General features: G+C 33.4%; 2 protein-coding genes across 2 annotated transcripts; one reads left to right on the top strand and one right to left on the bottom strand.

The window, feature by feature from the left end:
- Positions 1–931: 931 nt before the first annotated feature.
- On the top strand, positions 932–4,826 carry LOC122499206 (fork head domain-containing protein crocodile). The gene is made up of 2 exons (XM_043607385.1): positions 932–2,884; positions 3,924–4,826. Exons 1-2 carry the CDS (start codon positions 1,572–1,574, stop codon positions 4,048–4,050), a joined length of 1,440 nt encoding a protein of 479 aa, XP_043463320.1. The 5' UTR covers positions 932–1,571; the 3' UTR covers positions 4,051–4,826.
- Positions 4,827–10,580: 5,754 nt separating this feature from the next.
- Positions 10,581–11,528, bottom strand: LOC122499205 (histidine-rich glycoprotein-like). Its single transcript, XM_043607384.1, has 2 exons — positions 11,387–11,528; positions 10,581–11,012 (listed from the first exon to the last, which is right to left on the bottom strand). Exons 1-2 carry the CDS (start codon positions 11,438–11,440, stop codon positions 10,698–10,700), a joined length of 369 nt encoding a protein of 122 aa, XP_043463319.1. The 5' UTR covers positions 11,441–11,528; the 3' UTR covers positions 10,581–10,697.
- Between the last annotated feature and the right edge of the window lie 2,845 nt (positions 11,529–14,373).

The following is a 14,373-nucleotide window of genomic DNA, read 5'->3' as shown; positions in this document are numbered from 1 at the left end:
AACTAAAATTTGGATCAACTCTCCCCATTTCAGATATAATAAGCCTGTTTTTTTGGTGCGGGAAAAACCCAATGCTTATATTCGAGTTAAAAAATCTTAACGAGCCACAGACCATCTTTTACTAATCTCGTTTAAGAACAAATATGATTTCTGCCGTTTGACAGAAAATTTAAGAGTTATAATAGAGCCAAAATCAAAATGAAGTTACTTTTACAGTTTTACTTAGTTTAATATTTTTTTTCAAATTGAATCTTGCGTGGCATTATAATTCTGTAACTGTTTGACATGTGACATGTCAAGAATGTTTTAAAAACCCATTAACGAGAGTTGGGTTTACAAATTTTTTGTTACCATATTTTTGTAGTAGATATTAATTTACAATCCTAGAGATATAGTAGCAATTTTTTGCATTCAATTCCTAGAATTGAATTAAAGAATTGAATTTTTTGACTACAGTTCATGGATATGCATGAAAGAAAATTTTTTTGAAAATTGGAATAAAAAATTGAAAGAAAATCCTTCTTTTTAAAGAATATTATTTTAGAGATTCCAAAGAAGACTCCAATGAATCCGAAAAGAAATGAAAAGCCAAATAATTCCTTTGTACTCACACTCTGGATCTGTACATATACTTATGGAGCACTGGTAGCAAAATTTTCTTTATCTCACTCTCTCGTACATGCATGCTTTCCAGTGGCTTTTACATTGAATAGAAGGCGTGACAAAGTGCAATGCATATATTTCACTAAGGCAACAGTTCCCGAGGGGCGTGCAACCTTCTCATTAATCCCCTAGGATAGAACACCCTCCATTGGTTTCCTGCAGAATGGAGGAGTGGTTTCATCCACCAGAACCAATCATTTTCAGTCACATTCTCCCACCGTTCGTTAACTCGTTAGAACTTTTTCTCTGATTTTTCGGAGCTGAATGCGTGGCCCCTGCGCATCCCTAGAACGCACTCCGCTCTCAGCAAGAGACTCAGAACGTGGGTCCCAGTGTGTTTTCACTCGGGATTGAGTAAACGCGGTTCTGTTGTGTATCATAATATCGTGTGCATGCGGCTTATGGATGAACTGATGCTGAATGCATCATTCACATTTTACTCACTTGACCTATAAAATTTAAATAGAATCGACAAAGTAAAAGAGAGATCATTTTTTACAATCAACTATTCAACTATTGAAATTTCTCTCATGTGTTTTTTTATATTTTCCTAATATCCAAGATATTAAAGTAATGACTTTCAAAAGTGAGTGAGTGATGTGCTGTTTTATAGTTTGACTAATCAAGTGCTTTCTTGTGATAAGGAAAATTGTGAGTTAGGAAATTTCATCGAGCCGCTATCATTGCCATGATAATGAGTTTTGGAGCTCATTTCGTCACCGGATTGTTGTCCTTGGTCAGGTTAGCGTGAGCCAACCCCCGGAAAGTGTGCGCGACAATAGGACGTGCGATATCATAATCTGATCAGTAAATATCGACCGCTCGAAAAATGGTTGAGGCCTAAGGTCTAAATTTATTGGAATTCCCTGAGAGAGATATAAAGAGCTTTCTGTCCTTTTAAATCCAAAATGCACACCCTCTTCGGAGAGCAGAATGCCTACTACCGGCACGCGACAGCCGTGCCTGTAGGTATGGGGACACCTTCGTACCCGAGCGTCGGCGCCACTCCCGGATATTACGAACAATACCGCTACGGGAGTTATGCGACGGCCGCTGGCTACCCAGTTACGGGGATTTCCCAGCAACAGTTTCACCATCCGGGGAAGGACATGGTGAAGCCACCTTTCTCCTACATCGCCTTAATTGCCATGGCAATTCAACACGCCCCAGACAAGAAAATTACCCTCAACGGTATCTATCAGTACATAATGGAGAGATTTCCCTACTACAGAGAGAACAAACAAGGCTGGCAAAACTCGATCAGGCACAATCTCAGTCTTAATGAGTGCTTCGTCAAAGTTCCCAGGGACGACAAGAAACCCGGGAAGGGCAGCTACTGGTCTCTGGACCCAGACAGCTACAACATGTTTGATAACGGCTCTTATCTCCGAAGGCGAAGACGTTTCAAGAAAAAGGACGCTCTCAAAGAGAAGGAGGAGGCAATGAAGCGGCAAGGGTTGGTCCAGGAGAAGCGATCCGAAGATAACAAGCCTGCGAGTATAGGTGTCTTATCCACCTCCGACAATTCCACGAAGAAAATCTTAGAATCCGGACTTTGTAAGCCGAAAAGAGAGCCAATTAACGATCCCAGCGGATCTCACTGTATGATCAGTAAGTACGCTCATGCTCCAATTCAGGAGAACAAAAATTCCAGTACAACTCAAAGTGTCATTCAAAGCGCTCTCGGACCCCATTCGGTGCACCAAGTGCACCAGGAGCCCATTCAAGATGTCGCGATGGGATTGGATCCAACGAGTTTCAGTGTCGATGCCTTGATGACGAACCGGGAAAATGGAACCATGATGAACAATTCGACGAGAGACCATCAGCATCACGCTCATCATCATTCGCATGGACTTCAGCATTCGCACGGACACCCACATTCCTTAATGGCCGCATCGAGGGACTCCATGGGAAGCCTCGGCACCAGGGACCTTTCCATAGCAGCCACGACGACCACCACCACGACGGCGGCCGTTGCCGCGATGATGGCCTCCTCGGGATACGGGCACGTCACGACCACCAGGGGAAACCCCTCGCCACCCACTTCCATGTACGCTCCCTACTGTCCCTCTGGGTACATCATGGACCACACCGAGTACAACTCCTCGTCCAGGAATCCCAACAACACGGGGCACACCCAGTGGTACCAAGAGGCTGCGAGTCCTGATGCTGCCACCATCTACCAAGAGACTCAGTCTCCCAGCTGCCAACTATACAGGTATTGACCTATACTACTTAGTCATCAATCAATTCCAGCCCCTTGATCACGAGTTTTTTATCAGATAAATTGCAGAATCTTATTAAACATTCAAACTGCACAAGAAATATGTGTAGAGACAAATAATTAACAGTTCTCTTAACAAGTATCACTTTATTTAAATTCACATTTATACTTGAAAACATATTCACAATTGCGAGTGTACTGCTTATTAAATTTATGTGATTTCAATTGTTTTTAATGACAAAACATCCTACATGTTACGTAATTTATATATAGAGTTCAATATATATTCACCAGTTATGAGACATTTTTAATAATATTTTTATGAAAAATATAGATATTTTTATATGACAGCTGTAAAAAATATGTAATTATTTTAATGCAAACGTGGCAGAAATTGTTTTGATATCTGACGATATTTCTTGCTGAAATGAACTTATCGAATCCGCATGTGCGTCTACTTTTTCTACTTAATTTAAAGTGTACTGAAAATTACAAGTTCATTTAGAAATCTAAAATTAAATTAAAAATTATATAATTGATCGTAATTAACAGAATCACATTCTAAATTAATAAGCCGACATTACAATAAATTTTGAAATATTGATCAACAATTTGAATCTTGCTTTTGAAAGTAGCTGTTAAGGAAAGTTGTTGAAATTTAAAATGCAAAAATTCCAAACTCATAAGAAATCAGCTATTTTCTATTAAATTATTAAAGTCAAACCAAGTTTTCTTGGAGAAAAATAAAATTTATCTGAGCATTGTCTCCCTTAATCTAACTTAAAAATTTCCTTATGTATTTATGTTACAAATGTTTTTATACATCTACTTGCTTAATTTCCTTCTGGTTTTTATTTACACCATTTTCCTTAAGCAGTACAAATGTCATTTATCTTGAATCTTTTTATATAATTTTCATTTTGAGAAAGTTAGTTAATAATAAGTCCCACATATGTATTTTTCGCGGAGAATTTTATAAACAAATTGTTCTATTTTGACCAGATAATAAACAGTTATTAATTATTTATTTCAGATCTAGCCCTCCAACATCTCTTTCATCAGGCGCAGCACCATCACCACCATTGTATCATAGATATTATCAAGACTGTAACGCCGTTAATGCAAGTGGAAACTTACCAATCACGTTGCATAAATACTGAGAATACCGAAATTCAAGGTCTCATCGAGACCTTGAAGGCCCTATCAATCACTATGATCCCAACCTTGTATACGTGAAACAAGAATGGATCCCAGTTCATACGTCCGAAGAACTATCAAAAGAATGGAACTAAAATTTATTAGTTAAAAATATTTTCCCCTCAATTTATCAAAGTTTCAAACTAGAAAATTTATTTATCGCAAATACCCGTGTAGAAATTTAACCATGGCCCAAATAGGGGCCAGATCTTTTGATCATTGTGTAGGCCATAACATGGCATGAATCACCTTCCCAGATCGGGCCCAAGTCTGGCCAGACTTGGGCCCGATCTGGGAAGGTGATTCATGCCATGTTGTGGCCTAAATATGGCAATTTCTACACGGGTAAAACTTATTTTTACCTATTCTTGCTTATATGGAAAACAATGAAATTAATACTTCTTTCCAAAAGCTTATAAAAGAAAAAAGTTATTTGAAATCCTTTAAAAATCGCATAAATTTTCTATGGCTTACAATAATGAATTACTATGTTGACACTGAAGCATACTTTTATACATATACTATACATTCTTTATGAAAACTTTTAAAAAGTGATGAGAATTCTCTTGCAAGTATAACATATTACTCATGTGTAAAAATATTCATCACCTGAGCAAATGTCTTTCCTGACCTTACCCAATCGGTATTCAAATTTAGCAGTAAAATTATATTATATATTGAATTCGTAAAAATTTAATGGTCTGGCTTTCTGCAAATATTTTTAGTTTCAATCCTTAAAATTATAACAATAAGTATAAAGGAAAAAGATAACTTTAATTTTAAAAAAATAATTTAAATTTCGATTACAATGAAATTATACGAATAGAAATTTAGAAAATATTTAAAAATTTCAAACAATTTTTTTTATATATATATATATATATAGGTATAGGTATAACTTTGTTTTTTTTATTTTTTAGTTCCTTTCTTTAATTATATTTCTTCTTTGTTTTTATATATAGTCAAATTGTATAGTATAAATCATTTTTCTCAAAGAATGATAAAAATTTTAATGTTTATATACGAAAGCCATGTCCTTTGTAAAAAGTTAAATTTTATTGTTAAAAGTAGATGAGTTATTAAAATTCATTTTTACGCACGGTAGAAATTTGTTTAAAAATAAATACCGTAAGGAAGATTTAGGATAGTCTAACAATCCAGTCGGTTATGTGCATTTATCGAAATGGCAAATTCACGTTATTTCAATGAATTGTGATGTCATTTTCGAATGAGAGCTGAGATATATTTATTGATATGCTATAATAAATTATAAAAAATAATGTGAATAGATAAGACATTAGTTAGGCACATTAAAATTAAATAAAACTTTGAGTAGCGAAATTGTTTTAGACTCCAAAAGGTTATAGGAATCAGGGAAAAATCATTTTTTATTTGCCTAGCAAAGATTTTTCTCCGATTTTTCCACTTTTTCAGAGTAGATCTCTGCGTGTATATTGAAAAGAATTATATAAGTATATATATATATATATATAGATAAGTGTAGATTGTATAGAATATGAAAGATATATTATATATAAATAGAAACTTAAATATATATGGAACTTGTGAGACACTATGTATTAAATAATTATTTAATATTATGTAATACATAGTAGTCGCAAAACTTGATAAACTGTTCCGAAATATAAATATATTACACAATTAAAACAACTCTTTTTCTGCATTATTAAAACCTTTAACAATTTTCCCATCTCATTTTTCTATGATTTTTATTTTTTATATGTATTAATATTTTTTCTTATGAAATAAAACTTTCTTCTTTTAATTTATACATATAGAAAATTTGACGGTTAAAATTACATATATATTTATTATAATAAGAAAATTGGGCAATGTGGTTTTTAGAGTGAATAATGCATATTATATTAAAAATATATTTTTTTAATGCACAGAATTTGCATCCCTGGTAAATGTTTTAACATTTGAAGACAGTTAAACACGTATTTGCAAGTGCTTAGATATTTGAAAGTCAGAGTGATTAGTTGGTTAGCGGTTTTAAACAGCATCGCTTTCTGTTAGGAATTTATGGCCAAACAACGAAAGATACATTGATTATATACTTCTGGAGATTTTCAGTTTTAAAGCGAATTAGAGAGTTTATTATTGTCAAAGTTTTTGGCAAACTCTGCAGAACGACTTCAAGATTTGCACTCAAAAATTATTTTGATAAATTAAAACTAAAATTCAATAGAGTAATATGAGTTTTTTAAATTGACATACTCATACAATGTAGAAAAATAAAACATCAAGATAATCTTCCTTCTATACGCATGAATAATAACTTTCTACAATGCCTAATAGGTAAACCCAAATAAAGTTTCACACGCACTTCTTCATTTAACCAGTTCTATCAGTATAGTTGTTTTGACCTGAGGGAGAGATTTAACCGCATCTGCTATATCTATAACACGTGCTCCGAATAGTATCCTTATAAGTCCTCTTTGCTGGCCCATTCATTTGTTTTTTAAAAAGCAGCGGGATTTTAACATTTGTGTTCCAGGATTAATCTTTCTTCTATATAAATTGTAAAAAGTAAAGAAAACATTCCTTTAAGGTCTATATATAGGTATATAAAATAATAGTTTACAAATTCCGTGAAGACATGTTACTTTATACAGTTTTTATCTCGATATTATTTTTAATTTTAGTTTGCATATTGCTCTAGAAGAAATTTTAAAATCTTGTGCTACAATTAACACTTTTAACGATAAGCATTTCGTTACTCATCTATATATAAAATTTGCGAAAGACAATTTTTCTACTTTCATATGATGTAAATTAGTAACTGAACAAAATTAACATTCTGTTTAAATAAAATATAGTTATATAAATGTTTCTCTTATTTAATATTGAAAATAAATATTGATCAACATATTATGTACCTGAAAGTTAAATATTTCTTCCTAAAATTCTTCAAACACTCGAGCTTATCCCGCATCTAATGCGAGCAGCAAATAAATAGGGTCGCACGCATCATCAAGTTTCGTTTGTATTCGCACAAGGAGCTAATGCCTTTTTCGAACAATATTTGCATTCGTACTTGTTAATCATAATTGTACAAGAAAGTTTATATTGAAAGAGCAAGAGCCAATTTTTTTTCAGTAGATTTTTAATATATTGAAAAAGGGATGACTGATATACTTGACTTTTGTGTACCCCTTAAAGAAACACTTTTCCTTTTTACCCTCATAATATGTATAAACTAATTTGCCATAGTTTTTTAAAAAATATTTTGACATGGAGTATAGTAGAACTTACTCGGTCGCTAATTTCCGACAGTTTCCGCTTTCCGTCGTTACATTGTGCTCTGCTAACGGTTCCTCGTCGTCGTCTACTCGTCCAGAGAAAGGCAGCAGGTGCATATTTTCCCAGGGACACCCCCTGGCAAAACGCGAAACTAGAATTGCTCCAACCATCCGTCCGTCTGTCCGTCCTTTTACTCCTCCTCCCGTTTCTGAAATGAGGGAGGGAAATATCCACGGAATAGGGTTGTCTACCAATGGGGTGGCAAGAACGACGAAATTCAGTCGCCATGCTGAGAAATCGATACTAACTTTCGTTATGAATTAACCCAGAGAAATATGTACATATATAATTAAAGAAGATTCACTTCGGCTCATCATATCTCATTTCAAATTACAATAAAGATCTGTTCATTTTCTCGAAAGTTGCGTCTTTCCTCTATTGGAATAAATATGTAATTTGTATTTTCGGCATAATTTAATATAGAAACGAACAAGAGGGACTTGTACGTGAATCAAAGAGGTGGGGATAAGAAAGAAAGAGAAGAACCTAATTTCTCCTTATGCTCGATCCTCCTCCTTCTTAGTTAGGAGAAACGTACTTTATAGGGACGTTGTTATTAATATATTCGCGTACAAAAGAGATTTTTGAATTCATCTTGAAAATTGAAGGAAGAAACCTTGCACTTGAATCGAAGACAGGTGTTTTTCAGCGCATTGCAAAATACGGCGTAGCAGAGACAAAAAAAATATATTTATTCTTCCCCGTAATCGCGATGACCTTCAGAAAACGCAACACAACTGCGAGACTGATATGCGTTTAATCCAAAATAAAGTAAACAGAAAGTGCGAGCGTCATTATGACATTAAATGCTAAATTGGTTATGCAAACATGCAGTAATGTCGCGCTTGGAAATAGAGTATGTACGATTCGATTGGCATTTTACCACAATTTTCAGTTTAATTGGAAGGTATCGCATTCATATGCGATGTATGTATGTGTGGTGGTTGATGCGTGCACTGCAATTATATAAATGCGAATTATTGACAACTTTATTTTTGATAATGAAAAGCTTATTAGACTCACCAAGTTTCTCGAGAGGTCTCTTCATATTTGTATTTTATGGCTTAAAATGGTACCACTCATTTAGCAGTTATTATAACGTGCGCGCAATGTTTACAGGAAGCTTTAGAAAGATTTGTGTGGTTCTTCTAATTCAGGGCCACCCGCAACGTTTACATGAAGCGTGTATGAAAAAAAGGGGAATCCAATGATGTAGAGTACATTGTGTTTATAAAATTACGAATGATAATGTAAGCATTTTTTCACGCTCCCGCCGCGTGTGGGAATGCGGAATACCATCATCGAGCCCTATACCAGGGTCGCTGCGGGGCTAATTTTAGGGTGTTCACACTGTTCACCCCCCATACAAATGTTGACCGACACCGTTTACACGCAAACTTTACTTCCCATGATCTTGACACCAAATTTAAGCTGTTACAGTGCGCACACCAAATCATTCGCGGCTATTTAGAATATATTTTTTATCTTATATACTTTCAAAGTAAACTCGATTATCGCTGTGGAAAAGAAAAAAACATACTATACTTCAAAAACGAACGTTGAAACATTCATATATATGTACACATATACTATTTCAGCTTTCATTTAGAAATTTTTTAAAGAAAAACAGGAGATACATTTAAACATATTTTATTTTTATAAAAAAACATAAAAAAGTCTAAACGAGTTTTTGCATAAAAAAGAGAAAAAATTGCTACTTGGTCCCAAAAAGATATACGAAATACATTAAGTGATTGCTCGTGCCCAGTCGTGCACGTGATACTTATTCTCCCGTCGCACGGGTCATTGTGCATCAATATAAAACGGTGTTATTGGTTCGGTACAGAATAATAGGTTGGCCGCAGGCCATTCTCAAAATTAGGGCCTCATTGCTGGGGGGTACTCTTTGGGATCAAATACACACAATGCATCATTGTTTCACTTTCCAATGCTCTCTAAAGCCACGTACCTATTACACTCTACTAAGCAGGCGACGGACTGTCTGTCGCTTTTCAAACCCTTTTTTTCTTACATGCAAAAAAACAAGTTTCTATTTAACACATTATATGAGTTTTTTGTTTTAAACATATTATTTAGAGTTTTATTGGCTATACAAATAGTGTATTTTTGGTGAAACCAATGAAATTGTATTGTAGAAGATTGTATTGTACCTTATTGGATAAAATGAAGGGGTCAATGGATCTCAATGAGTATAGAATATGGGCATAAAAAGACAGTTTACTATAAACCGAGTCTATTGGCTTGTCTTGTGAAACTTACGCAAAACTATTGTTGCTTAAATGCCTCCTGCGGTGTCACGGTAGAATGGCTAGTGTAGGTTGTCCGATATACTTTTTCCCTTTATTTCCAAATAATAGCTCAATTGGTCCGAGTCTGATGCGGCTTAACCCTCGTATGCGGACTAAGTAAAAAAGCGGAACAGTGCATGTAAAAAGAGAATAAAGAAAGCAGACTAACAAATGCCTTCTTTTAAAACGATACAACAACAACAACAACAGAAAAAAGCATTATTATACCTAGATTCGCATAACCTTCTTATGTATTTTCTATCTGTGAGTAATACATATACATAATTAGCGAAAAGATTCTTTTCCATTTTTAAAATTTATTTTACCCATAAGAAGAGAATCAATAAAACGGCTAATTTCAACGACAAAATAAAAGTGTTGAGAGTTTTTGAAAGCGCGAGAAGTATAGGCGACGACAGTGTCGGTGATTTAATATTTTTCTTGTTATGAGTGTAAGCTCTCTAGTTTGTTCTGAAAACAGCGACGGATGAGCAGAGTTCATATCCTGGCTCTCACAACCACCTGCAAGAGTACGACCCGACCTATTATACTCGATATTCTGAATCTTGCTTGTACTTTGCTGTACAGTCTTGAGATTCAATTTCTTCTACTGACTTATCCGATCTCATTATTCTAAAGTTCACAAGTGATATATATCTCTCCATCCTTGGAGAAAACTAATAATTATTATTATTATAGAAATTGTGGCTTAAACATACAACAACATGAACCAAAATATCAAAGAAACACTGAGATTTCAATGAAAATTCAAGTCAACTTGTAATTTCTAACAAATATTTATGATGTTTTTAAATTTATATGTTGACTTTGTGCAATATTTTAAAAAATCTGTTTTGTTTTTGCAAATTGAAGAGATTTAATAAGTTAGTAAATTAAGAAAATAAGAAATACATAAGATTTGAAACATTTTCTGAGTTTAGGTGCAAGTATTATTTTAGATTTGAATGGATAGTTTAGAATTGAATGTCAATTCCTCCAGGAATGGGAATTGGGATTCCTCCTGGAAACCCATGATGGTGGTGTCCGTGATGATGGTGGTGGTGTTCATGCTCGCGTCTATGATGCCCATGATGATGGTGTCCATGATGAGGATGACAATGATGAGGAGGTCTGTGCGATGGTCTGTGAGTTGGCGTTGGCGTTGGCGAAGGTAGCAATGTTGGCGTAATTTCCGTAGAGTTCGCAGGAGTGGCAGAAGTGCTGTTATCCTCCGAAGGTTGTAACGTTGTATTTCCGGGTAATTCAGATTGTCCACTTACACAAGTGTACTAAGCATAAATAATTTTAAACATGAATATTCGTCAAATTATAACGACATAGAAAAATAGGTGATTTATGAGGATATTGATCGCTTTGTCGAATAAAAGTTATATTGTTTCTTTGTTTCTTTGTCAATTTGTTTGTCAAAGCTTTTTCTCTATATGCTTATGCATATAAGTTTACATGTATTTTCCTATTGCAAATATTGTACATTGTATCATTGTACGTTCTGATCGTTAGGTCAACAAATTAAAAAGTATTGCTAGGTATAAATAATAAAATAAGCTTAAAACATTAAAACATTTTGCGCCTAGTGTAATATCGATTACACCTCAATTTTTTAAGTATAAATAAGAATATAGAATACAAATTACAAACTTACAGTAGCGCCCAAAATGGTCAAACCGAGGCAATAAGTAACTAATAAAAACTTCATGTTTCTTTAAAAGTTGCTTCTCAACTGTTTCTACTGAGACCGCAAACTCTGCTTTTATACGAAAGATTCCAAATACAATATAACAAAAGTAAAGAAATAAGAATAATATAAGTGATGTGTATAAATATGTGCATGTATTATACGCGGTAGAAATTTCATTGTATTTATTGAATTAATAATGCATTTGTTATTAATGATATTTAGTTCATTTTCTTGCGAAATATTTAGTGCACATTTCCTTGTACCATTTATTGTCTTAATTAGCGTTCACGTTTTTAACAAAGTGAATATGCTATGTATGAGACTTCTCTATTATTATGAGTATAATAATGAGGAACTTGTAAAGAGAAAATGTTGGTTTAATTTTCTTCTCTAATTTCAATTGTTTTTTCCAATTTTTAAGCACATGTGTGTTTATTTTACATAGCATATTTAGGAGAGAACTATAGTAGGAATATTACTCACTTTTTACTCTTTGTTGTTCATTAATTAAGCTGTATTTACATTAATAATTAAAAGTATATTGTATATAGAACTTATATGCTCTAATAGTTTCATTATTAAAAAAAAATGTTTTTACATTACTCCTTATACTTGTTCTATGTATATATATACATAATGTTTATTTTAAATTTCGACCATGAAATTTTATGTAAACTATACAATTTGTAAAAAATTTATTGCAATCACGGAGGTTAAGCATTGTTGAGTGTAGTTAGCAATCGAATAGGTGACCACAGTGGTGTTCAATAACTATTCATCTGGCCAAATTTATAAGTTAATAGACGAAAAGTTAAATTGAAACGTGAGGAGATCATTAAATCAGATTTCTTTTTGTAAATGTAATTATTTCTGAGATAAAATGGGAATTTTTTGTCTAATTGAAATGTCATGAAAATATGCACATGATTCACGTAACAAAGTCATTGCATTCTATAGATGACTAAATGCATATGATTATTTCGAGACGTCAAGGCGTCGCGACGCGTTCACGTTTTTTGACGGATGCCGTTAACGAGCGCACTTGACGATTGACAAAATATTCTCAGTACGTGACATTAAATTAGTACATATATATATAACATTAAAAATACATACCTTATACTAGAAAAAATTATTCTTCAATATGCGATACTCATAACTAAATGTTTGATTACAATTACTAATTCTTTTTTTATTATTATTATTATTATTATTAAAAAAAAGGTTTCTATTTAAAGTACTACGTGAATTTATTCAAAAGCACTGCTTTGATATTAAATATAAAAAGCACATAAAGTAAAACACATCATTTACATTTTTGTAAAATAGTATATCTAATACATTTGTAAATATGTATAATTATAAAAAACTTAATTTGAGAGAAAAATGTTGGATCTTATTGATATGCACCTATATAAGATGTAACGGTATATCCTGTTGATACTGGCAATGTTCTTTGTTGATTTAAACTCCCATCATGTTGGCCGTTGCTTTGACTATTAAACTCACACTTATAGTAGTCACTAACTTGATTGGTTACTGATCTAAGGCAAATTCAATCAATCAGATTCTTTCAGTTAAGTTGACCTGTCATTACACATTAATCTTTCCCAAGAACCGGCGATCATTTTAATTTAAAAATGACAATTGTTATCTTTTGTTCGGGTATACAAATTAACAAAAAAATAGAAAAATTTTAAATAAATTTGAAATGTTTCATGCCAGGTGAATTTACTTGTTAAGAATTCCATATACAAATTTTTAAAGATTACACAATATTTGATTATTTCGATTCAATAAAATCCTCCACTGAATATGCCCTATAGGCGGTTTTATCCTGAACAATAGAGATAAGTACGTAAAGGATTGTGTCGAGTTGTCATGACTGCCGTTTATACTTACCTACATATATTTAAAAACCATAGTCATTATATGTATATCAGCCTACCAAACTGTTTTTTTTTGGTAGACCAATTGAAAACACAGCGTAAATAATCAAACAGAAAATTTAAGACAACAAACCTACAAATTTTGAAAACAGATGTGAAACATTCGAACCAAATCAATTGGATCCACTTGTTAATTTTTTTATCAGCACAATATTAAATTACTTGAATAATAATGTTATATGAGTAAAATTATTCTATTGTTAAGAATGAAGGAAATATTATTCAAAAGATTCAAGAAGAGATCTTTGAAGGCAGAATTCTGAGAAGATGAAGAGGAAAAAAGATAAGGTTTAGAAATTGTGAGAATCCTTTGCGGTATATAAATGTAATGATGCATATCCGAATGGAAAGACGGAAAAAAGAAGCTAAAAACAAAGCCAAGTATCACAGATGTGAGAAGGAAATCAAGAGAAGCGAGAGAGCACGCGAGTCATTTGTCGCAGAGGCGTTCAACCGTTTGATCGCAAATGGGAGACCGACTGTTGCTTGGCAATGTCACACCCCATCGTCCTGACTCCATAGGAGACGAGGGAGGAAGCAGCAAATTGGCCGAAACCAAGTGTAATGTACAGGCTTGAATTTCGACCTTTTACAGCTTCATACCTAGAATTATCTATATGATTAAAAACAACTTGTCGCACAGAGAGAGAGAGAGAGAGGGCAGTACATTTTTTCTTTTTTTTTTTATCAACTATTGTAAATTATACAATTAGCCAACTTTTTTATCTACACATTTCAAAAACGCTCAGTTGACATTTACACACTGACAATGCCTGCCTGCGTGAAGCTTCGTGCTATTTTTATAAGCCCACGATTCCAAAAATAATGCCAACCTCATCTATAAAGTAGATAAAAAACTTAATATTCACACCTAGTGCATTGCTTTCTCTTTATGGGAACTTGACATATTTTAAAAGACACGAACATTTCCGATCGATCATAACAGAGATCGTGATCCGTCTAAGAAATTTGTCTTTTACGTTTCCATTACATCTGGAGACG

This window comes from Leptopilina heterotoma, unplaced genomic scaffold (genome assembly GCF_015476425.1).
Source record: "Leptopilina heterotoma isolate Lh14 unplaced genomic scaffold, ASM1547642v1 Lhet_166, whole genome shotgun sequence".
NCBI classification, from domain to species: Eukaryota; Metazoa; Arthropoda; class Insecta; order Hymenoptera; family Figitidae; genus Leptopilina; species Leptopilina heterotoma.
Note: the sequence above shows the minus strand (reverse complement) of the source record. Positions and strands in the feature narration are given on the sequence as shown.